Genomic DNA, 26334 nt, shown 5'->3' with positions numbered 1-26334 from the left:
GAATGATATTGAGACAGAGACCCTGATTCCAGTGATGTGTCACTTACTGGGCTGCTTAATATAGTTTTGAAAAAAAAAAACAGTTTTATCAGGAGGAGATTATCATTAGAGGACTAGTAAACCTGTCACCATGTAGTCCTACATATTCATGAGTTCTATATTACCCAGCCTCCACTACTGATTGACAGCTTTCTGCATATGTACACTGTTCAGGGGCAGAAAACTGTCAAACAGTGGTGGGGTTGGGGTTATACAGAGCTCAGCATTCAGAGAGAACTGCTAGACCTGCAGCAGATTGAACAGTGATTTTATCAAAATGACAGCAAGCAGCCCACTATGTGACATAACTGGAATCAGGGTCTCTGCCCCTACATCATAGTGCACTAGATGGGGTAAAAAAAACCAGGTGACATAATCCCTTTAAGGCAAAACCTTTTAAACCCATTAATCATATTTGCAAATAATTTATTTTTTAAATTAAATACAAGAAAGCCGTTTCTATTCATTTTATTATTTACAACTATGTCATTTGTCACAGATCTCGAATGATAGCGTATTAAAAACATGTAAACCTGTGTAAGAAATAAAATGCACCACTTTACTCAGCATACAGATAACTGTACTTGTATTCCGTGTAGTTTTACAGTACACTTGATTTTTTTTCTTTTTTATTATTATTATTATTATTATTATTATTATTAGTATTTGTATGTATATTACATTCGGAAAGCTTGTGTCTTCCATCACATAAAATAAAAAAAACAACCAGTTTCGTACACTCTCTATGTATCACATTACCTGTATATTTGTGGAAGTAGAAATGCAAAAAATACCCACCGTCCATACTGAAAACATCACTTTTCAACAGATCCATTGGTTTCATGCTACAAAGAATAAAGAGAAATTGTACAAGTGTGTCCAAGTGTCCGGGTAACTGAAATAATGCTAGAAATCCTAAGCATCACTTAGAAAGAGAGTGCGGCCTTGTATTGTTGCCTTTTCAGAAGTCACTCTTCTGAATGTAATGTTCCCATTCACAAAGAAAAATCGGTGACTGTTCTTCCATGGTACATTTTTTTTCCTTGGTTTGTACGGTAATATTGCAGAAACTTGAAGATTCCTTTCCATGTCACTTGTGCCGACCTAACAGAGAAAAACAGTATGAATGTTAGACACATAACTTAGTATGGGACCTAACAAGTGCTAATTTATCAGCTAATCTGCTTCGTTGTGCTATCACAATCATTGAGTTATGCCAGAAAGCCCCCAAAAGGTCTAAATACTATCCTCATATATTATTTCTAAACACTCTTTTTCGGTGAACACTTTGTATCTCCGTTCATACTGCACCCACACACACAAATGATACACCATTTGAAAGGTAAACTTGCCCCCTTCAGCAAAAAAATAGCCAAACAAACCACACATCCACGATGTGATCACAAAATACAGTTTAAACATTAATTTTCATAAACCCGCAGTAAGGAAAAATTACCTGCAGGTGGCACCACACTACCCCAAAGCACACTACCACAAAACTGCTTGCAGACATCACAAACAAATCCTAACATTTGCCTTGGGGGCTTTCCAGCTTGCCGAACCCCTTGCCCAGCTGATTTCAGGCACATTGGAGGATTGCACACTTCACTGCAGGTGAGTCACATATGCAAACACATTTGTAAACATGCACTGCCTATTCAATTGCACACTTGCTCCGTTTATACTCCACCAACATACACAAATGACACACCATTTCAAAGGTCAAATTACCTGCAGATGGCATTTGCCTTGGGGTCTTTCTAGCTTGCCGAAGTGCTTGCCCAGCCTATTTCAGGCAAATTCGAGGATTGCGCACTTCACTGCAGGTGAGTCACATATGCAAACACATTTGTAAACATGCACTGCTTTTTCGGTGATTACTTTGCCCCACACACACAAATAATACACCATTTGAAAGGTAAACTTGCCCCCTTCAGCAAGAAAAGACACAAACAAACCGCACATTCACAATTTGATCAATAAATACAGTTTAAACATTCATTTTCAGAAACCTGCAGAAAAAAAACAATAACCTGCAGGTGGCAGCACAACCGCAAGTTATTTATCAAACCAATTTATTGTATTACCAATTTACATATATAAATACCTCTCTGTGTTCATCATCTCATTAAATACATTAACATTTGACCAGCTTGATTTTCCTGAAATTGCCTGCGCCCCTGACAACCATTGTGCGAAAATTTTGCACAGGCCAACTAGTAAACTAGTATTTGTAAACCTCAATTAAAGGGAATCTGTCACCAAATTTTTGCTACACCATCTAAGAGCAGAATAATGTAGGGGAAGAGACCGTAATTCCAGTGATGTGTGCATTTCTTGTTGCAGTCTGTGGTTCTGATAAAAACACTTTAATTTGCTGGTGCAAAATTTAAGTGCTTCTTTGTTTGATGGCTTGTGACTATCCATCTTCCTCTTGATTACATTCCAGAGGTTTTCAATGGGGTTCAGGTCTGGAGATTGGGCTGCCCATAACAGGGTTTTGATGTGGTGGTCTCTTAATTTTTGCCAGAGCTATATACATATGTTTGCGGACATAGATTCAGCAGATCATGTAACCTGCTCAGTCTGACAGTCCAGTTTGAGAGTCCAGTGGGCGGTCCTATCAGTGATTGATAGAATTTCCTGTTTGATAGACAGCTGTTAATCAGTGAGTAAGACTGCGACAGAACTCCAAAATCATTAGTTGGCAACTTAAATTAATTGGTTATAGGATTTACTGGATATTTTCCCACTAGATTAATCAATTAACAAGTATCAACCTTCTCAGCTAATCTGTCTCTAAACCATGCTGCTAGGAGATCACACTGATTATTTAATATAACAGTTTCCATTTAAATGAGATATTAACCTTTGAAACAATTTTTTTCCTTATTGCTCCAAAGCAGGTGACATTAAAGGGATTTTCCTCTCCTAGGACAACCCCTTCTGGATCAGAATGTTTGCCGACACCGGAGGTGAATGTAAGTGTTTTTATTTTCACAGGGGCAAACATTCAGATCCAGGAGGGGTTGTCCTAGTAGTGGACAACCCCTTTAAAAATGTAAGCACATGTGCTATAGATCTTCATGGACAATGTCCTATTGTTTCTAATGGCAGAGGACAATACAGGAAATTATATTTCTATGACTATTTCCATTATTATTTCCCAAACTACCCAGATTTTTGTATTATGGATCAATCAAAAGGCCTGAAATATGAACGGGTTTTAGATGGTATTTTGACTTTCCACAACCAGACTGGACAGCCTTTTGAAACAAACCCAGACACCAGTATTATGGATGCACCAGGGAGACGAAACTGGATTATAAAATAATATATTAACTAATAGTAGCAATACAGAAAAAAATAATTTTTAAAATAAAACATACTGTTGTGCGAATCAGGACAGTATGTATAATAAAAGTAAACCCATAAACACAATTCATATAAGTGCCACCAATGGGCATGTGCAAGGTAATGATTCCCCTTTAAGGAATATAGGCAATTCCCTGAAATTCTTGTGTCATTGTGCCAGAAAAAAAGTTTAAAAAAATATATATAACAAATATAAAAAATAAAAAAATATACAAAAGCAATATATAAACAATGTATATAGCAATGGGTGGAGGTCACACAAAAAAGCCGTGCAAATTTGCAGCAATTAATATAAAGTGCTTAAGTGTGGAAATAGATTCAGGGAGGAATCCTCACATGTGCATAGGGAAATCCCCGAGAGCTGTGCAAAGCTGCAGAATCACAAAGTGCAATGTGCTGAAAGAGTGACTGAGGAATAAAAAAATATCCTTAGGGTGCCTCACTGTCCTGTAAACGCACACACACCCTGTGTGTGTGGGTGTGTGTGCGTTTACAAGACAGTGAGGCATCCTAAGGTAATGCTTTAATAGTATCTTCCCCTGATATATATTTTTTTTACGTGGACTCCCGCGCAATTTTCAAAACCAGCAGAGGGAAAGCCAGCTACTGAGGGCAGATGTTTATAGCCTGGGAAGTGGGTAATACCCATGGAGCTTCCCAGGTTATTAATATAGGCTCACAGCTGTATATGCAGCACCCCAGAGATCTGGTCGTTGCAGTATAACACTCTGCCACTAAGGGGAGTGATGGTATTTCTGATGGCACTGAAGGAATTCTACTGACCAGGTATCACCAGCACACATTACACTTCACACTCCGGCCACTAGGGGGAGCAAAAGGCTTTATTTATTGGGCCACTCCTCACACTGGTAAAACTAGGGGTTGGATAGGAAGTTAGTCAGAAGCTGACTGGGTTGGATTCAGGCAACATCCCGTGGCAGGGGGTATTGCAGGGAGAAGACACAAGGGGGTCCCTGTCAGGCGTGGGAAGCTGGCAGGTGCCTAGCGAACAGAGCAGAATGTAACGGAACCGCGCCTGCACACCCTGCGACGGTATCCTAAAAGAGAGACACGAAGGGAAGGATATTGTGGAACAGTGAGAAACGAGATCAAGCACAAAGGAGAACCAGTAAGAGTCGTGCCGTGAGACCGAGGCAACATCCTACTGAGGCGCGTAGCCGGTGGCCGGAACACCGCGGGAGTAACAGACTCTAGGCCTTACTTCAAACTCCGCAGGACAGTTAATTATAGGTTGGCTGTCTACCTTAAATTTTCTACGAAGACATAGGGGGCAACGCGTGGAGAGGGGCGTCTCTAGGGTCCCGGAAGAGCTCCGAGCCTTCCAGTCATACGGGTGCGTCCTAGCCATAACATACTGGGGGACGAGAAACTAGTAACATCTGGAACAAGCGAGAGAGAGAATTAGAAAGAACGAACGAACGAGAACAGCAGTTGTGAGGACTATTCCGAATGCTCAGCAGGATAGCACTACAACACACAGGCGCTAGTGGTAGACACTGATTTCCACCTTCAAAGGGAACTCTGGATGTGCCCATCGGACCGTCCTCTCTCAGATAGCCCTGTTAAGCGTGCTCTGGATTGAGGATCCTGAAGTCTTCAGTAAAGAGGTAAAGAGACTGCAACCTTGTGTCCTCGTTATTGACTGCACCTCACACCATCACCATCCACCTTACTGGGAAGCCCTGGGGACATACTTCACCTGTGGGAAGGTATACCATCCAGCTGCCATTCCATCACCACAGCGGACCCCACAGCAGCGTCGGTCACCCTGACCGAACACCACAGGTGGCGTCACGAAACCTTGACAGACTCCTATCAGCTTTTATTGGACGCCCCTTAGCAGGGTCACGGACCGGGTCTAGCCACCGTGACAGCCTCAGAACCGAATCAGAGAGGCCCGGTACCGAGAACTCGTGGTCCTGTGTCTGGGGGCGCTCCAACTTGGCGTCACGAACAGGATCGTACTTAAGCCTGAGAAGCAGGTCATGTGTACCTTGGAACTGTGATTGAAATGTGTTTGGACTGTGATTTATTGCAAGGACTGTGTATTGCTGATTGTCGCATGATTCCTGCCAAAACCGCCGCCATTGCTGTGCCACGAGGAGTGCAGGAGAAGGAGGGCGTGACATGGGAGGAGATCGCAAGTAGCGACCGCCCCCTCCGACTACGGCTGCTGGATGACGAGCTCAGGAATGGAGGAGCTCAAACCCCAGAAAATGGCGGAGCCTCGTGTATGTGCCGCTGCAGACCAAGGAGCAGAGCTGACGACCAGCGGGTACCTGAACGACGACGGAGTGACCCGGGATCACCGCAGCCCAGCGGAGCCGAACCAGAGCTTGCCGCCACAGGGGAACCCGGATCCCCTGGAATTGCCGGAGGAGGCATCGGACCACCCGACTCCAGACGGAGGGTTGGCGACGGCGAGGAAATGGAAGTCGGAGCTGTGCTGGAAAATCGCCCAGGGGGAGCTGTGGTCAGGGCCGCAGCGGACTCCAGCGTCCTCGTCGGCGGAGCCGACCGACATCGGTGGAACCACATCAGACGCAGGTACCAAAAGCGACCCTGCCCCACCGACCGATCCGGCTCTGGTGACCGCTCCCCAGCCCATTGATGACTGGTCTCCCACTACTGAGATTGTGGTGGCGGCCCTTTACGCCATGAAGGGGATACTGCCCCCACTGCCGACACCTCTGGGTAAACCGATAGACGTGAGTCCCAGGGGAGTGGTCTTTGAATGGGATGCTCCCCCCGGTTCCAACCAGACGGGTCCCGACAGGAGGGCTCCTACGTCATCAGGCTCACCTGGGATCAGTATAGACGAAGCTTAATTTCACAATGGGAAGACCGGGAATGAATGGAACAGACTGTCCGAACAGAGGAACGGGTGCCCCTCGTCAATTGCTGCCCTGAGAGTTTGGTGAAACAGGGGATTGTGCTGGCCTTCCACCGCGGGAGAGGTTGCGGCTTCATATTAGAACCAGGGCTGCTGACTTGTTGTGAATTCCGCTCTTGGGCTCCCTCCGGTGGTTGTAAGTAGCATTTTTGTGAGTTCTGCTCTTGGGCTCCCTCCTGTGGTTTTGAGTGGTATGGCTGCTTCTTGGATTTAGCTTCAGCAGCTGTTTTCACTGATCGTCTTTCTGGCTCGGCTATATTAGTCTGGCCTTATCCCTCATTCAATGCCAGTTGTCAATTGTTCCTGCCTGGAGTCATTGCTCTTAGGATGTTCCTGACACTCTGATCAGTTCAGCAAAAGCTAAGTCCTTGCTTTTCCTTTTGCAGTTCACTTGTTGTGGACTTGTTGTTCAGCACTTTCTATGTTTTGTTCATTTGTCCAGCTTATCAGTATGGATCTATTCAGCTAGGCTGGAAGCTCTGGGCAGCAGAGTTTGCTCTCCACACCTTTAGTTAGGTGTGGAGATTTTTGCATTCCTCTGCGGTGGACTTTTTCTAGTTTTTTTTACTGACCGCACAGCGTTCTGTCCTGTACTTTTTCTATCTAGCTAGAAGTGGCCTCCTGTGCTTAATCTTGTTTCATACTACGTATGTCTTTTCCTTCTCCTCTCACAGTCATTACTTGTGGGGGGCTAATCTATCCTTTGGGGATTTTCTCTGAGGCAAGATAGTTTTCCTGCTTCTATCTTTAGGGTAGTTAGCTCTTAGGCTGTGACGAGATGCCTAGGCAGAGTTAGGAGCATTCCACGGCTACTTCTAGTGTTGTGTCGAGCTTAGGGACTGCGGTCAGTATAGTTGCCTCCTGCTCAGAGCTAGTCGCATTTCGCTCCTTAATCACCAGACCATAACAGTACAACTGGCCAACAATGAGCTGAATGCATCTCAAAAGAAGGAAAAGTAAAAGAGTTCTGAGCCTTTTTTTTTTTTTCTTTAGTTTGTTTTGTCTTTTTCCTTCCTCTTAAATTCTGGGTGATTCAGGATTTGGATGCAGGCATGGATGTTCAGGGGTTGTTTTCTCGTGTGGATCAGCTTGCTGCAAGAGTACAGAGCATTCAAGATTATGTTGTTCAGACTCCGGCCTTAGAGCCTAGAATTCCTACTCCGGATTTGTTTTACGGGGATAGATCTAAGTTTTTGAACTTTAAAAATAACTGCAAATTGTTTTTTGCTCTGAAACCCCGTTCCTCTGGTGACCCCATTCAGCAAGTAAAAATAGATATTTCTCTGTTGCGTGGCGACCCTCAGGACTGGGCATTCTCTCTTGAGTCAGGGGATCCGGCATTGCTCAATATAGATGCATTCTTTCAATCGCTCGGATTATTGTATGACGAACCTAACTCTGTAGAGCATGCTGAGAAAACACTATTGGCCCTGTGTCAGGGTCAGGAAGCGGCAGAATTATACTGCCAGAAATTTAGAAAATGGTCTGTGCTCACTAAATGGAATGAGGACGCTCTGGCAGCAATTTTCAGAAAGGGTCTTTCTGAAGCCCTTAAAGATGTTATGGTGGGGTTTCCCACGCCTGTTGGTTTGAGCGAATCTATGTCTCTGGCCATTCAGATTGATCGGCGCCTGCGCGAACGCAAAGTGGTGCACCATATGGCAGTGTCCTCTGAGCAGAGTCTTGAGGCCATGCAATGTGATAGGATTTTGACTAGAGCGGAACAGAGGGGATACAGACGTCAGAATGGGCTGTGTTTTTACTGTGGTGATTCTACTCATGCTATTTCTGATTGCCCTAAGCGTATTAAGAGGGTCGCTAGATCTGTTACCATTAGTACTGTGCAGCCTAAGTTTCTCCTATCTGTGACCCTGATTTGCTCATTGTCATCTTTTTCTGTCATGGCATTTGTGGATTCGGGCGCTGCTCTGAACTTAATGGACTTAGAATTCGCTAGGCGCTGTGGTTTTTCTTTGCAGCCTTTGCAGAGTCCCATACCCTTGAGGGGTATTGATGCTACACCATTGGCCAAGAATAAACCTCAGTATTGGACTCAGCTGACTATGTGCATGGCTCCTGCACATCAGGAAGATTGCCGTTTTCTGGTGTTGCATAATTTACATGATGTTGTTGTACTGGGTTTTCCATGGTTACAAGTACATAATCCAGTGCTGGATTGGAAATCAATGTCTGTGACTAGTTGGGGTTATCAAGGGGTACATAGTGACGTTCCTTTGATGTCAATTTCCTCTTCCCCCTCTTCTGATGTTCCTGAATTTTTGTCAGATTTCCAGGATGTTTTCGATGAGCCCAAATCCAGTTCCCTTCCTCCACATAGGGACTGTGATTGTGCTATTGACTTGATTCCTGGCTGTAAGTTCCCTAAGGGCCGACTTTTCAATCTGTCTGTGCCAGAGCATGCCGCCATGCGGAGCTATGTTAAGGAGTCTTTAGAGAAGGGGCATATTCGGCCGTCTTCGTCACCATTGGGAGCGGGACTCTTTTTTGTTGCCAAGAAGGATGGCTCCTTAAGACCCTGTATTGATTATCGCCTTCTTAATAAGATCACGGTCAAGTTCCAATACCCTTTACCTTTGCTCTCTGATTTGTTTGCTAGGATTAAGGGGGCTAGCTGGTTTACCAAGATTGACCTTCGAGGGGCATATAATCTTGTTCGTATTAAACAGGGTGACGAATGGAAAACTGCATTTAATACGCCCGAAGGCCATTTTGAATACCTGGTGATGTCTTTTGGGCTTTCTAATGCTCCTTCTGTATTTCAGTCCTTTATGCATGATATTTTCCGCAATTATCTTGACAAATTCTTTATTGTGTATTTGGATGATATTTTGATTTTTTCCAATGATTGGGAGTCTCATGTGAAGCAGGTCAGGATGGTATTCCAGATCCTTCGTGATAATGCTCTATTTGTGAAGGGGTCTAAGTGCCTATTTGGAGTTCAGAAGGTCTCTTTTTTGCGGTTTATTTTTTCCCCTTCGTCTATAGAAATGGATCCTGTTAAGGTCCAAGCCATTCATGACTGGATTCAACCCACATCTGTGAAGAGCCTTCAGAAATTTTTAGGCTTTGCTAATTTTTATCGCCGTTTCATTGCCAACTTCTCTAGTGTGGTTAAACCCCTGACCGATTTGACGAAGAAAGGCGCTGATGTGACTAATTGGTCCTCTGAGGCTGTTGAGGCCTTTCAGGAGCTTAAACGCCGATTTACTTCTGCCCCTGTCTTGCGTCAGCCGGATGTTTCTCTTCCCTTTCAGGTTGAGGTTGACGCTTCTGAGATTGGGGCAGGGGCCGTTTTGTCACAGAGGAATTCTGATGGTTCCTTTTTTGCCTGCGGAACGCAATTATGATGTTGGCAATCGGGAGTTGTTGGCTATGAAGTGGGCATTTGAGGAGTGGCGACATTGGCTTGAAGGAGCCAAGCACCGCATTGTGGTCTTGACCAATCATAAGAATCTTATTTACCTTGAGTCGGCCAAGCGGCTGAACCCTAGACAGGCTCGGTGGTCCCTGTTTTTCTCCCGTTTTGATTTTGTGGTCTCATATCTTCCAGGATCTAAGAATGTTAAAGCGGATGCCCTCTCTAGGTGCAGAAACGATGCAGTTCCGCAAGTGATTTACAGTACAATGGAAATCAATGGAAAAAAAATGCTGTGCTTATGTTGTGGAAAATTCCCTGCAGAAACGCTGCAGATTAAAAGTATGTTACTTCTTTTTTGTGGATCTGCAGCGTTTTTATACCCATTCCATTATAGAAATCCGCAAGGGTAAAAAACGCAGTAAATCCGAATAAAATCCGCAGCAAAACCGCACAAATCCGCACAAAAAACGCGTCCATTCGCGTTTTCTGCCAAGAGATGCAGAATCCGCACCAGAAATTCCTAAGCCTAATCTGCAACGTGTGCACTTAGCCTTAGAGTGGAAAAAACACCTTTCTTCTGCTGAGATAAAACTGCGATGGCTGACAGTTGAGGAACTAAGTATCTATTTTTTTTATTTTATGCTGCTCCATAGGGCTAGAAAGTAAATAGTGAAAAAAGTATCCAAATATGGTATAAAGTTGTTTTGCGCTGCTTTATCCTATAGTTCTGGTATAATGTGTCGTGGTATCCTCTATTGATCACACACTTGAACCTGATAAAACAAGTTCTGCACAGTATTCCTGAGTACATGATAGTTTTACTGAGCAGTGCCCTGGCATCTGATGTCTGCTAGGATTTATGTGCTTGTTTTAGGATATTACAGTATGAAGGACTTTTACTGATTTATTGATTCACTTGAGGAATCTGTTTGCCTGTAGTGCCAGAGACATCTGCCAGAATGAAAAAAAACTGTAGGAGATTTCTAATAACTATGTTCAATTTTTCTGCCTTTCATCTACAACTGTAAGGTAGAGTTTCAGAAAACAGGAAAAAACAACTCAACAAAGTTCTTTAATATTTCTCCATGTCCAGGTTCACATTTGCAACTTTTTTTCTGAAAGAATACTACATGTAAATGGCAGGTAAGTGTGTGATCATGCATGTACAATAATGGTCCATTCATACAGGACCCCAGTAAAGCTCCCTTGACATGCTGCACACGTGATGTATGAGCAGACATCATCTTCTGGCCACTTAATGCACTGATATTATTGGGTTTATGTAACCGCCTTCTGAATTAAATATTTTCTTTGTGATTTTAGCTATGCTAGCATTGCCCTGTTGAAATGAAAGGTCCAACGATGCCCAAGCTTCAGCTTCCTCACAGAAGGCATAATGTTTACACCTAGGATTTCCTAATACTTGATTGAATTCTTCTTGCCCTCCACACGCTGCCAATTTACAGTACCAAAGCAACCTCAGAGCATCAGCGAGCCACCACCATACTTTACTGTAGGCATGGTGCTCATTTCAGCATATGTTTCATTCTTTCTCCTACAGTCACATCCAAAGACCCATAAAATTCCAGTTTTGGGTGATCACTATTTAGAAAAGAGTCCTAAATGTCTTATTTATATAGTTTTCAGCATACTAAAGCAGACTTTTTTGTGCTTTTGGGTCAATAGAGGTGTACTTTTTGGATATCTGGCATGTAGACCATCACCTGAAATGTCAGTGCCTGCTGCCACCAAAAGTTCCTGCAGGTCTTTAGCAGTCACACATGTTTTTGACCCCTGCGCCATCGGGAATCTGGTGATAGCTGTACATTTCTGCCACTTCTAGGTCGCATATATCAAAAAATCTGAGGCACCAGATTATTTCCTTTTGGAACAAAATAAACTATTATTTCCTACATTTTGGAAGAAAATATACTTTTATTTCCTACTTATCAGCCACAGTTGCCATTTCTCAAGTAGATATACTGTAGAAAAGATATAATACAGCCAATTCTATTTCTAGTTGGTGTAGCCAGAGTTTGTATTTGCAGAAGTCAGTAAAAGTGGCATTTTGCATTGAATTTTGAGAAACCACTTGTTACATTAGTTGTGCTGAGCTATTTACAGTGTTCTTGTTTGAATGCTTTTTTGCAAACAGCAAAAAAGGTATATACTCCATGTATTGCTATGCGGCCGCACGCTTCGCTCCTGAGTGCAGGCGGCAGGGCCGGGTATTAACATGCGAGATTCGGCTGTGTTTCTCGCATGTGTGATCCCGGTCTATAAAACCATCAATGTGGCTACTTGCCACAGTATTTTCCAAAGCATCGATAAAATGACCAGGGGGTTTTACAGAAATAAGAAAGCAAAATTTTGGCAGAAGCATAAGTTACAAAAAGCTTCTAAAGTCTAGAAACAGTCATTCTGATAGCAAAGGAGTATTATGAAAGTGTGAGCCGGCTGATGAACTGCAGTAACCTTTCTCATGGTGCTAGCAGTGATGTAATGAAGGTTACCGTAGTTCGTTGGCCAGCTCACAATGAACTGAGCATAGGAACAGCTGGCTGTGACCTGTGGTAACTACTGTGATGTTACCACTAGTCACTGAAGCTGCATCCCAAGCTCAGTGTGTCCTGGATTCTTGGCTGAGTGGTTGCATCATGCAACTGCCCAGCCATGCAATCCAGATGGAGCAGAGCTGGAGTTCTTTGTGGGACAAATGGATTGCCATCGGACACGTGAGCAATATGGTGTTTTATTATTTTTAACTTTACAGTAATAAATGGGAAAAGAGGGAAAGAGGGTGAGGAGTGTTTAGTTCAAATAAAGGACTCTATTCTGACTCTGTATTTTTTAGAATATGGCTATGGGGTTAGTAATGGGGGTGCGTCTTATAGATGCCTCTCAGTTACTTACCCATTGGCTTGATGTCAGTGACCATAAAACAGCTGACATCAACCCCAAACCTGTTACCTCACTTGCCATCGCACCAGCGCAAGTGAGAAGAGTGAGAATATGCTCCCGATTTAGCACATCTTATGGATGCAACATTTCTGGGGTGGCTGAAGACTGATATTCGTTGCCTGGGAGTGGGGGTTGGCAATATCACTGGTCCCTTCCCAGGCTATTAATATCAGCCCACAGCTGTCTGTCTAGCCTTTGCTGGTTGGAAATTATAGAAGGACTCTACGTCATTTTTTTCTGGTGTCCCATGTAAACCAGTAAAGGATAAGCGAACAGCTGTAAACTGTTACTAATAGCCTGGGAAACTTTTGCTATATTGGGTTCTTTCCCAGATTATTAACAACAGCCCCCAGTGGTCAGCTTTCACTCTGCTGGTTATGAAAATTACGTGGGAGCCCACAACATTTTTTTTAATTATTTATTTTATTCACAATGTACACAAATGGTGCTGTATACTTCTCCCATCATGGTCACCTGGTCGCGTTGATCTCAAGGAGACCAGGTGACAATGATTGAGGGCTGCCTTTAGCACTTGTGACCAAGGAACAGCACAAACAGCGCCGATATGTATCACACTGATGACAGGCTCCATGGAAACACACTGGCGCGTTCCCAGACTGATTAATTTGAATGGGTCTACCTGTGTAAGTGTCCCCCGTACGTGTGAAAACTGTCACCACACTTACTGGCACACTGACCTGTGAGGGAGATCTAAGGCCGGGATCACACATGTGAGAAACATGTCTGTGTCTCGCATGTGAAATCCAAGCTGTGGCTCCGGCACTTCGGAGCGGAGCGTGCGGCTCTATGTGTTGCTATGCGGCCGCATGCTAGGCTCCACAGTGCCGGCGCCAGGGCTTGGATTTCACATGCGAGACACGGACGTGTTTCTCGCATGTGTGATCCCGGCCTATCACATATTCTGGTTTGTGTCACACATTTCTTTACTCCTTGTTTCCATATGTGCCCTTTGTGGTTTTGCTGCTTTCAGTCTGAATCTATAATGTGCACTTTATAGTAAGAACAACGTAAACAATTGCATGGAGAGTCCGAACTTGTTTCTGGTACTGTATAAACCTATGCTTTGTAGGTAATGCAATAGAGTAAAAGCAATTTTTGACCAATTAGCTGCAATGAAGCTTCTTCTTCACCTTCTGTAAATGAAATCCATTATACGTTACAGTACGCTGTATCTGCTTAGAATTCTTCTATTCTTAGTTCGGTCTCGTACATTAAAACGTCATTTTTTTCCTGGTGATTGAACGGATTTTCTGTACCAAACGTAAACAATAATTTTCTCTGCAGAACACACAGCTGATTTACAGTGTTAGAAGTTGGACACTGCAGCAGCAGAAACAATAACCCATATCATCCATCTGTACAATGGCTAATGGAATAGTTTTCTTTTTATCAGTTGCAATATTTGAAAAAGCGTAAACATTTCCTTCCTTATGACATTAACATTTAAAAGCACTTAATGCCGGGAGCGGTACAATCATTATTGCTCTGCGGAATGAGGGATTTCTGTTTTCCTGACTCCTACCTATGGCGGAATCGAGCAGAACAACATAAATCTGAATGTTTTATCGTTTTAACTGTGAAAACGCCTGAAGCACATCTGACTTCAACACAAAGTAAGACTAAACAGGCAAAACTGATCTTTAAGCGTTCGCTTGTGGGACCAAAACCAGCCATTATACAATATATACTCATACAGATAAAGAAAGCAAAGCTTCACCTGTCATTCAGCACGACGTATGATATCAAGAATATTATATGAGAGTTATCTCAAAGTCAGATCCCAAATTCAGCTCTGATACATGTGTAACAGGGTGTAGGTGACCCTAGCACCTCCTGAATAATGCCAGCATTTCTGTAGTGTGGGGTGGACATACCACGGGTGCAACCAGCGACCCAAGAGGTAAGGGGGCCACTTCTACCTCCAACGCAGGAGGAATGGTGCATTATGGACTGCAAGGGTCCATATATTCTTCTTGTCTGTCTGTGTCCGCTCCCGATTACATGCCTAAGGCTAGGTTCACACTGCGTTATGTGAACCCGTTAAACGGACTACGTTACACCGCGGCATAACGTGGTGTAATGTAGTCCGTTAATGCCGCCATTGCTTGTAATGGCAAACGCATCGCTAGAGCACGCCCACATTGGGCGTGCGCTAGCGATGTGCTGTCATTTGAGTGACGGACCTCGAACGCTGCTTGCAGCGTTCGCAGTCCGTTCCTCACTTGCGCAGATCGGGCATCTGCGCTAGCGGGATCGGCAAACGCGATCCCTTTTGGGACATTGCGTTAGCGCAGTCTGTTGCACTTTGTGCTAAACGGACTGCCCTAACGCAATGTGAACCTAGCCTTAAAAGAGGTGGCGCTACAATAAAAATTATTCAACCCCCGATCTCCATTGCAGATACGTAAGGTTTATTTGCAAGTGTTCTGCTTTTTGTAATAAAGGTACCTTCACGCTGAATAACTTTCCAACGAGAACGACAGCGATACGTGATGTTGCAGCGTCCTGGATAGCGATCTCGTTGTGTTTGACACGCAGCAGCGTTCTGGATCCCGCTGTGCCATCGCTGGTCGTAGCTAGAAGTCTAGAACTTTATTTCGTTGTCAGGTCAGCATGTATTGTCATGTTTTACATCAAAAGCAATGATGCCAGCAACATTTTACATAGAGCTAACAACCAGCGAGAACGAGAAGTGAGTCGCCGTTACGTCACTGGATCGCTCCTGCATCGCTCTGGTGTTGCTGTGTTTGACGTCTCTACAGCGACATAAACAGCGACGCTGCAGTGATCGGCTCGTTGTCTATATCGCTGCAGGGTCGCTGAGTGTGACGGTACCTTAAGCCAAAAGAAGCAAGAAGTATTTAAATAACTCACAAGTAGTTTCACAAAATGCCGGTTAATGATTGCTGCAGTCTCAGTATTACTCAAATCCTTCGAGACAAAGGTCTCTAATACCATTCTTGTTTGATTAGTTTATTGAAAACAGCAGAAAGTTTGTACTTTTTTCTAATGATCCTAATAAGCAATGGGGGATGAATAATGGTGCCTGCCACTGCCGCTCCCCGTCTGCGGGGCCATGTAGGGAGGTTTGGGCTCCATCTCCCGGTCACTGTAGCAAACTGAGGCATGACTTGACAATTACCTACGATCCAGAGAAGGAATTGATTCTGCAATAGTTTCTAGAAGAAGGGCGATGGTTTATGTGATAAATAGACATCTGGTTGAGTTACAGCTCAAAGTAGCCAAATTGTGTGAAAAGGAACAGTGGTAGCAAGTCGCTGCGGCTGAAAAGGAGATCAGAGAATTGTTGTGGATAGAAGGTAGGAGTTGTTTGAGGAGGATACCCGAAAGAAGATTGCAGGGGAATGGAAGTGAAACTGTTAAACCTTGTTCAGCCACCTGAAACCATTAAAGTGGTTGTCCACTACTTTTACATTGATGACCCATCCTCGATGACCGATCAGCTCTTATCAGTGCCGTCAGTCGGAAATACTTGCCGAGCTTTTCCGTCTTCTTATAGAGGCCGCCGCAGGGTACTACACATCTGCCTCCTATTGATTTGAATAGGAGGTGTAGTACCAAGCCTCAGCCACTACCAGAAGACGGAAGAGCTCGGCAAGTGAGTATTTCCGGCCTGCGACACCGATAACAGCTGATCAGCGGGGGTGCCGGACCCCGGCCGATCAGACATTAATGACCTAGCCTAAGGATAGCTCATCAATGATAAAGTAGTGGATAATCTCTTTATGCTGGTACATTTATATGTAACAGAAGTTGTTTTTTCAAAGATCTGTGCCTGCCATCTGTGTTTTTTTTCTGATCAAGTTCTTCAATACAGGAAAATAGGTATTTAACAACTATGGCGCTGTCTTGTTCTTTTGAGAGTAACAGCCAACAAGGGATGCCCTGTGCTAGAACAACTGACCACCAACAAAGTGGTAATACCACGGTGAAGACCTACATACATCCACATATTAGCGTGCCCGCACTTTACGCATAAATGCAGGAGAATTGAAGACTTTCATGGGGAAAGCTAGGAAAACATAGAGAGGATACAATTTTTATGCAGATGTTTTATGAGTGTTAGTCCCCGAGCCACCAAACTGCATTCCAATACACATATCTAATGAAAGAAAGGGACTTCTGGGATATAGAGCAAGTTAATTATTATTAGTGATCTTATAAAGAAAAGCATTTATCAACTGAGTGAAATTTAGGTTCTGCTTTGAATGTAAACATGAAGCAATTAGCTGCCGAACAAGCAAACGTTAGTTCATCAGTTGATCGCATCTTTTATATAGGCTAAAAGATAATCCACCAAGGAAACATCTGTAAGGAGTTTGTATGTTCTCTCCGTGTTTGCGTGGATTTCCTCCGGGTTCTCCGGTTTCCTCCCACACTCCAGACATACTGATGGGGAATGTAGATTGTGAGCCCCATTGGGGACAGAGATGCAGAATAAGATAAGGCTATGTAAGCAAAGCATAATAAATAAATAATGATTTGGTACAGCACATCTCTCTGTAAACAGGGAATGTGCTCCCAACAACATGCAAACTCCACGGGGAACAATTTGTATAAACCGTATACATCAGCCATGTAAAAGGGCCTTAAATAAGCACCTATCAACATGCCACTATCAATCAACACCCACTAAAGGGAATCTATCACTGGGTTTTCTGTTGTGAATTCTGTGGTCAAGCTCCCTCCTGTGGTCATGAGTGGTACTTCGGCTGGTTCTGTCTATGAGCTTCGGCTGGTATATGTGAGTGGGGCTGCGGCTTCTGAGTTTCCTTCCTCAGGTGACGAGGTTAAGTCGTTAGGTGCTGCTCTATTTAACTCCACCTAGTTCTTTGTTCCTGGCCTCCAGTCAATGTTCCAGTATTGGTCTTGCTCTCTCCTGGATCGTTCTTGTGGCCTGTCTGCCCTGCATAAGCTAAGTTCTGCTTGTGTTACTTTTGTTTGCTATATTTTCTGTCCAGCTTGCTATATTGGTTTTTCTTGCTTGCTGGAAGCTCTGAGACACAGAGAAGGCACCTCCGTACCGTTAGTCGGTGCGGAGGGTCTTTTTGCCCCTCTGCGTGGTTGTTTGTAGGTTTTTGTGTTGACCGCAAAGCTATCTTTCCTATCCTCGGTCTATTCAGTAAGTCGGGCCTCACTTTGCTAAATCTATTTCATCTCTGTGTTTGTATTTTCATCTTAACTCACAGTCATTATATGTGGGGGCTGCCTTTTCCTTTGGGGAATTTCTCTGAGGCAAGGTAGGCTTATTTTTCTATCTTCAGGGCTAGCTAGTTTCTCAGGCTGTGCCGAGTTGCATAGGGAGCGTTAGGCGCAATCCACGGCTACCTCTAGTGTGGTATGATAGGATTAGGGATTGCGGTCAGCAGAGTTTCCACGTCTCAGAGCTCGTCCTATGTTAGTAACTATCAGGTCACTTTGTGTGCTCTTAACCACTAGGTCCATTGTGGTTCTGAATCACCTGTTCATAACAGTTTTCATTATGTAATCTGAGAGCAGCATAATATAGGGGCAGAGACTCTGAGTCCTACAATGTGTCACTTAGTGGGCTGTGTGTTGTTTCAGTAATATCAATCTGTGTAACACCACTTCCATCTTTTGTCTGCCTATGCACAGTGTACATGGAAAGCTGCCAATCAGTGGTGTGGGCAGGGTTATACGAAGTTCAGCATGCAGAGACCTGGTGTATCTGCAGCAGAGAAATCAGTAATTAAAAAACTGCAGCAAGCAGCCCAGTAAGTGATACATCGCTGGAATCAGAGTCTCTGTCCCACATTATGCTGCTCTCAGATAGGACAGAAAAAAAACTGGTGACAGAGTCCCTTTAAGGGCAGAAATCTGCCACCGTAAACCTGCCTTTTCTTTAAAAAAAAAGTCCAAATGATGAACAAAACAAGGAAATGAACAAAGATGTCCTCAGACAAATTACATTGTATGGTCGATAGGAGAACTACTACAATTCGATATTGCAATGTATTAGTAAGGTAATGTTTTATCATTACTTAGAAATAAATTACTAAGAAATACTCGGATTTGAGAATCTTGTTTTTATTACACTACCAAATGATTTTATTTCAACTTCACTTATTAATCCAGTGCATCCCTCTGTGATATGCAGATTTTGCTCCCACATTAATCTGGTTTCTAGATTTGGACCCGGTGACATTTACAGCATTTGCTGATGAGGAATATTTTTTTTTTCAAATGAATTTGGCAGCTTGATGTAGATGACATAGGCTCAGTGTTCACGGCAATACCTGCTAGTGTGTCACACAATGTAACATTTTTGGGCCGCTTAAGACTGGAGTAAAATGCACCAAATGTATTGAGACGCACGCCACTTAATGAATTAGGCAAATCTTACAAGTGGTGCGCGTCTCCGTCAGTAATGATTCTCCTGTCAGGGGTTGGCATACGTATCTGGTATAACGAATGCACCCAAAGTGGCTTACAGTTTAAAAAAATTGCTAGGCGGGCTTTGTCCTGTCCCGCATCAGGTATGCCCACTTTGGCAAAGTCGACCAGGACTATGGTAAAAAAGGTAAAAATCACAACATTTTTGCACAACTTTCAGTGTTGAAATATTACTAAGTTTTCAGATATGAATTCCTTGAAGTCTCTACTCTTCTCTGCTCATGTATTGTTACACAAAGGTACACAAGAATATCAGAACTTTTTTTTACAAGTGGTATTGTATCAAAACCGAAATCCTTGTCTGCAGATAAGAATATTTCTAGACAATAACAAATGTGTGAACTACCAAAATGCAAATGACCATTGGGTTATGTTAGTAGAAGAAATAAGTAATCTTGGCTTTAAATCACTGGATAATGAAATTTAGAGCCATAGCGTAGGTATATATGATAAGAAGGTGACTTAAGCTGATGTTCATGTTTCCCAAGCCCAGCAATGTAAAGCAGATAATAGCTGCACCATTTTTCCCTAACTGCTTTTGAGAGCAACATATTGCCTATTGTGGCATATTGGTATTTCTATGTTGGGCATGCTCCTCTTTGAGATGACGCATAAAGAGTAATGTCTGTGGTGAACTGTGTTGCGTGTATTTGCTGTAGGGTGAGTATCGGGCACGCAGATGATAACAGTAGTGCTGCCTGGCCGCTACAACCTTGGTTAGTTTGCCTCCCAAAGCCCCGAGGAAACTGGACTGCTGCTCTTTAAGATACAAGTTTGTGTTACAAGAGTGAAGGCAACAAGGATAACCGATTTGTTGGATTCATTTGATAAATCAGGTCCTGGGAAACAAAGGATCAATGTTAGCATACATTCCAGAACGTGATAGAAGGTGGGAAGAGTTCTTCCTTCCATTTGGGGTTAGGCACAGAGAGAATTTGAATGTAGGTGAGCGAATCCGAACTGTAACGTTTGGAGTTCATACCGGGCACCTATTGTCCAGTGCTGAACTTCATACACGGTCTTCTCCTGGAAGTTCATTTTACAATTTTAGGAAGGAGATAGAGACATTTTCCACCTCCAAAGTATGGGTCCCCACTGATTTCCATGGGGTTTGGGTTTAGGGCAGAGGCGTAGCTAGGGTTTTGGTTCGGGGGGGGGCAAAACTTCTGAGTGGGTCCCTAACCAGGTAACCTTGATTACAACTCGGTGATGCACCCTAATAGTAGAGGAAAACCTTAGCAGATGACCGTGCTATTACTGAAGATAATCTCTATATAAAGACCAATATGGATATTACCGTCATATGGTCAGTGGTAGATACCAGCCCAACAGAACATATAACAGATCACAGCACAGTTACAGATAATGACCAAACGCTGACGTCCTTTCTGATGGAATCGTTCACTTTCCCCGTCTTTTCCATCTGGCTCAGACCGACATGACAACTTCTTCCACCCAGGACTTGACTGCAGAGATTACAACAAAGACACATTTCACATCTCATATTCCAGCCCCATCACCATCTATTCCCAACCTGCACAAACTCCTCATCCTGCTGATACCCCAATACTGAGCCGCTGCTGCCGTATGTGACCCTATTACTGCACTTACTGTGTGGTTCTATGTACCATCTAAATTCTAAAGCAACCCTCTAGACTAAAGTAATGCCGGGAAGAACACCTAATAAATCCCTTAGGGGGCCATGAAGTAATACATATACAAAACCCAAAAAAACAACTTCACACAAGGCAATGTCACGAATAATGACGCATGTTGCGCGAAACGCGTTTCGGGTGTGGTGGGTTCTCCGTACACTCCCCTATGGTAACTATGCCTTATGTTCTAATACTTATGTTGTATACAGTCATGGCCAAAAGTATTGACACCCCTGCAATTCTGTCAGACTCAGTTTCTTCCTGAAAATGATTGCAAACACAAATTATTTGGTATTATTATCTTCATTTAATTTGTCTTAAATTAAAAAACACAAAAAGAATTGTCCTAAAGCCAAATTGGATATAATTCCACATCAAACATAAAAAAGGGGGTGGACAAAAGTATTGGCACTGTTCGAAAAATCATGTGATGCTTCTCTAATCTGTGTAATTAACAGCACCTGTAACTTACCTGTGGCACCTAACAGGTGTTGGCAATAACTAAATCACACTTGCAGCCAGTTGGATTAAAGTTGACTCAACCTCTGTCCTGTGTCCTTGTGTGTACCACATTGAGCATGGAGAAAAGAAAGAAGACCAAATAACTATCTGAGGTCTTGAGAAACCAAATTGTGAGGAAGCATGAGCAATCTCAAGGCTACAAGTCCATCTCCAAAGTCCTGAATGTTCCTGTGTCTACCGTGCGCAGTGTGATCAAGAAGTTTAAAGCCCATGGCACTGTGGCTAACCTCCCTAGATGTGGACAGAAAAGAAAAATTGACAAGAGATTTAAAAGCAAGATTGTGCGGATGTTGCATAAAGAACCTCAACTAACATCCAAACAAGTTCAAGCTGCCCTGCAGTCCGAGGGTACAACAGTGTCAACCCGTACTATCTGTCAGTATCTGAATGAAAAGGGGCTGTATGGTAGGAGACCCAGGAAGACCCCACTTCTTACCCCGAGACATAAAAAAGCCAGGCTGGAGTTTGTCAAAACTTACCTGAAAAAGCCTAAAACGTTCTCTGGTCAGATGAGACAAAAGTAGAGCTTTTTGGGCAAAGGCATCAACATAGAGTTTACAGGAGAAAAAAAGAGGCATTCAAAGAAAAGAACACGGTCCCTACAGTCAAACATGGCGGAGGTTCCCTGATGTTTTGGGATTGCTTTCCTGCCTCTGGCACTGGACTGCTTGACCGTGTGCATGGCATTATGAAGTCTGAAGACTACCAACAAATTTTGCAGCATAATGTAGGGCCCGGTGTGAGAAAGCTGGGTCTCCCTCAGAGGTCATGGGTCTTCCAGCAGGACAATGACCCAAAACACACTTCAAAAAGCACTAGAGAATGGTTTGAGAGAAAGCACTGGAGACTTCTAAGGTGGCCAGCAATGAGTTCAGACCAGAATCCCATAGAAAACCTGTGGAGAGATCTAAAAATGGCAGTTTGGAGAAGGCACCCTTCAAATATCAGGGACCTGGAGCAGTTTGCCAAAGAAGAATGGTCTAAAATTCCTGCAGAGCATTGTAAGAAACTAAATGATGGTTACCGGAAGTGATTGGTCGCAGTTATTTTGGCTAAAGGTTGTGCAACCAAGTATTAGGCTGAGGGTGCCAATACTTTTGTCTGGCTCATTTTTGGAGTTTTGTGTGAAATGATCAATGTTTTGCTTTTTGCTTCATTCTCTTTTGTGTTTTTTCATTTAAGACAAATTAAATGAAGATAATAATACCAAATAATTTGTGATTGCAATCATTTTCAGGAAGAAACTGAGTATTATCTGACAGAATTGCAGGGGTGTCATGACCGTATATAAGCCGCTGACAGTATTATGTGTCACCCTTGCTGTGCATATACAGGGTGTCTACTATACTATGTATTTTACTTGAGTATATTCATTATTTATATAAATGCATATTTGCACTAATTGGCCATGTTTTGCACATCTAGGGCTTTTTCTGTCCTGCAATTATTTATTTATTAACTATACAATCTGTGCTAACTTTATGCTGCACCTTTAAGTAGGATTTAGGGGAGGTGTTTCGGTGGTATCCCACCGTCTTTCTTGCACTTGTGGTATCTGCTGTGAATTTTTATATAATAGTTTTCAAATAAAGATATATATTATTTGTGACATTGCCTTGTGTGTTGTTGTTTTTTTTGGTTTTGTATAGTAATGCTGGGTGCAAGTGCCCTAGAAAACAGTGCCCGTATATTGCCCCCTAGAAAGTAATATTGCCCTGTGTGCGCCCCTTTAACAGTCACAATAACCTGAGTTCCCCTATAACAATAAGTGCTCACTTTACATTTGATAATGTCCCGAGTCTCCCCCCCTGTACAGCTCCCCTATACACATTATGATGATCTCTTATACACAATATACTGTAAAGGAGCACCCACACAGTATACTGACCCCTTAGTAGCCCCCAAACTGTTTGATGGCTCCAACACTGTATGATGGCCCCTTCAATGTAATCCCCACACTGTGTGATGGCCCCCTCACTGTAATCTCCACACTGTATGATGGCCCCCTAGATAGCCTCCATATAGTATAATGCACCAGATCATCCTAAATATAGTATAATGCACTCCCCATAGGCCTATTCTATATTGTATAATGCACCCCCATAGGCAGACTCTATAGCACAAGGCAGCACCCATAGGCAGACTCTATACCACAAGGCAGCCCCCTTAGGCAGACCCTGTAGTATAAGACAGCACCCCATAAGCAGACCCTGTAGTATAAGGCAGCACCCCATAGGCAGACCCTGTAGTATAAGACAGCACCCCATAGGCAGACCCTGTATTAGATGGCAGCACCACATAGGCAGACCCTGTAGTATAAGACAGCACCCCATAGGCAGACCCTGTATTACACGGCAGCACCACATAGGCAGACCCTGTAGTATAAGACAGCACCCCATAGGCAGACCCTGTAGTATAAGACAGCACTCCATAAGCAGACCCTGTAGTATAAGGCAGCACCCCATAGGCAGACCCTGTAGTATAAGACAGCACCCCATAGGCAGACCCTGTATTATACGGCAGCACCACATAGGCAGACCCTGTAGTATAAGACAGCACCCCATAGGCATTTCAAAAACCTGACCTGCACATCCAAACATAGACTGAGTGTGAACAGGTGCTGAACCCAGAGTCACCAACTCGTATATAGTTAAGTAAATAGGGCAGCACACTGCAGCGCCAAAACATGCAAACTTGAAAACACGAAATTTGAACTGCATTACTGCACTAGAAATATGAAAAATGAGAGCTTTTAGCGCATAAAAATGGCCATATTTATGTGTACCTCGTAGCCACTTTACGGCATCTCTCTTATACGAGGTCCTACGCTTGACCTACCTCGCTGAGAATAAACGTCTCCATCTGAATGGGTACATGTGAAACCTCTTCTTGGACTCAAATTCTCTCTCTCTGTGGAGGGGTATTGGACCTACTATAATTAAAACACCTGTGGCTAGGAGGCGGGGAGTGCACGATCAGAAGGCTAAAGAATACATTTCAAAAACCTGACCTGCACATCCAAACATAGACTGAGTGTGAACAGGTGCTGAACCCAGAGTCGCCAACTCGTATATAGTTAAGTGTGCTGCCCTATTTACTTAACTATATACGAGTTGGCGACTCTGGGTTCAGCACCTGTTCACACTCAGTCTATGTTTGGATGTGCAGGTCAGGTTTTTGAAATGTATTCTTTAGCCTTCTGATCGTGCACTCCCCGCCTCCTACCACAGGTGTTTTAATTATAGTAGGTCCAATACCCCTCCACAGAGAGAGAGAATTTGAGTCCAAGAAGAGGTTTCACATGTACCCATTCAGATGGAGACGTTTATTCTCAGCGAGGTAGGTCAAGCGTAGGACCTCGTATAAGAGAGATGCCGTAAAGTGGCTACGAGGTACACATAAATATGGCCATTTTTATGCGCTAAAAGCTCTCATTTTTCATATTTCTAGTGCAGTAATGCAGTTCAAATTTCGTGTTTTCAAGTTTGCATGTTTTGGCGCTGCAGTGTGCTGCCCTATTTACTTAGCACCCCATAGGCAGACCCTGTATTATACGGCAGCACCACATAGGCAGACCCTGTAGTATAAGACAGCACCCCATAGGCAGACCCTGTAGTATAAGACAGCCCCCATAAAAAACAATAAACAAATACTCACCTCTCTTCCTCCTTGTTCCCGCGGTGCTTCGAACTTCTGCTCATCTCCTGACGGCGGGTGCCAGGTAGTGATGTCATCGCGCCCGAGAGATTGGAGTGATTGCCCCTGAGAGTAACAACTGGGAGCAAGTGTTTGAAGATTAAAAGGTCAGTATGCTATCTAATTGTATCACCTTGTAAATGGTTGGGTAGCACTTCAATCCCGCACCTCCAATCTGGAGTAACATTTCCAATGAACTGTTCTTCTGATTCCAGTATGTTTTATTCATAAGGCTATGTTGCTTGATGTTTATCGGGGTGTACATCTCCCCTTAGTGCACCCCCTTACAAGTCTGTTAAACTAAGTAAAACAAACATATGACGGTATGGACTTGGCTATAAAGGCCCCTTCACATTAAGCGACGCTGCAGCGATACCGACAACGATCCGGATCGCTGCAGCGTCGCTGTTTGGTCGCTGGAGAGCTGTCACACAGACAGCTCTCCAGCGACCAACGATGCCGGTAACCAGGGTAAACATCGGGTAACTAAGCGCAGGGCCGCGCTTAGTAACCCGATGTTTACCCTGGTTACCATGCTAAAAGTAAAAAAAAACAAACACTAGATACTTACCTACAGCCGTCTGTCCTCCAGCGCTGCGCTCTGCTTCTCTGCACTCCTCCTGTACTGGCTGTGAGCCGGAAAGCAGAGCGGTGACGTCACCGCTCTGCTTTCCGGCTCACAGCCAGTACAGGAGGAGTGCAGAGCACAGCGCTGGAGGACAGACGGCTGTAGGTAAGTATCTAGTGTTTGTTTTTTTTTACTTTTAGCATGGTAACCAGGGTAAACATCGGGTTACTAAGCGCGGCCCTGCGCTTAGTTACCCGATGTTTACCCTGGTTACCAGTGAAGACATCGCTGGATCGGTGTCACACACGCCGGTCCAGCGATGTCAGCAGGAGTCCAGCGACGAAATAAAGTTCTGGACTTTATTCAGCGACCAACGATCTCCCAGCAGGGGCCTGATCGTTGGTCGCTGTCACACATAACGATTTCATTAACGATATCGTTGCTACGTCACAAATAGCAACGATATCGTTAACAATATCGTTATGTGTGAAGGTACCTTAAGGCACAATGGAAACAGATACTAGACTAAACTTTAGTGTAATTATGTGATATACTTTGATTTAATGATTTAAGAACATACAGTTAGGGCCAGAAATATTTGGACAGTGACACAAGTTTTGTTATTTTAGCTGTTTACAAAAACATGTTCAGAAATACAATTATATATATAATATGGGCTGAAAGTGCACACTCCCAGCTGCAATATGATAGTTTCCACATCCAAATCGGAGAAAGGGTTTAGGAATCATAGCTCTGTAATGCATAGCGT

The 26334-nt window shown here is 43.6% G+C and overlaps 1 protein-coding gene across 2 annotated transcripts in view; it reads right to left on the bottom strand.

Moving 5' to 3' along the window:
- Window positions 1-492: 492 nt before the first annotated feature.
- Window positions 493-26334, bottom strand: part of NKAIN3 (sodium/potassium transporting ATPase interacting 3) — a 996279-nt gene continuing 970437 nt past the window's right edge. The window contains exon 5 of one of the 2 annotated variants that reach the window (XM_069731401.1): window positions 493-1143. In XM_069731401.1, coding sequence (XP_069587502.1) covers window positions 955-1143 — 189 coding nt within the window. In that variant the 3' untranslated portion in view covers window positions 493-954. The remainder of the gene's footprint in view (window positions 1144-26334) is intronic. The other variant, XM_069731402.1, reaches the window with a different exon arrangement.

Source organism: Ranitomeya imitator, chromosome 6 (genome assembly GCF_032444005.1).
Source record: "Ranitomeya imitator isolate aRanImi1 chromosome 6, aRanImi1.pri, whole genome shotgun sequence".
NCBI classification, from domain to species: Eukaryota; Metazoa; Chordata; class Amphibia; order Anura; family Dendrobatidae; genus Ranitomeya; species Ranitomeya imitator.
This window is presented reverse-complemented; position numbering and strand designations above follow the sequence as displayed.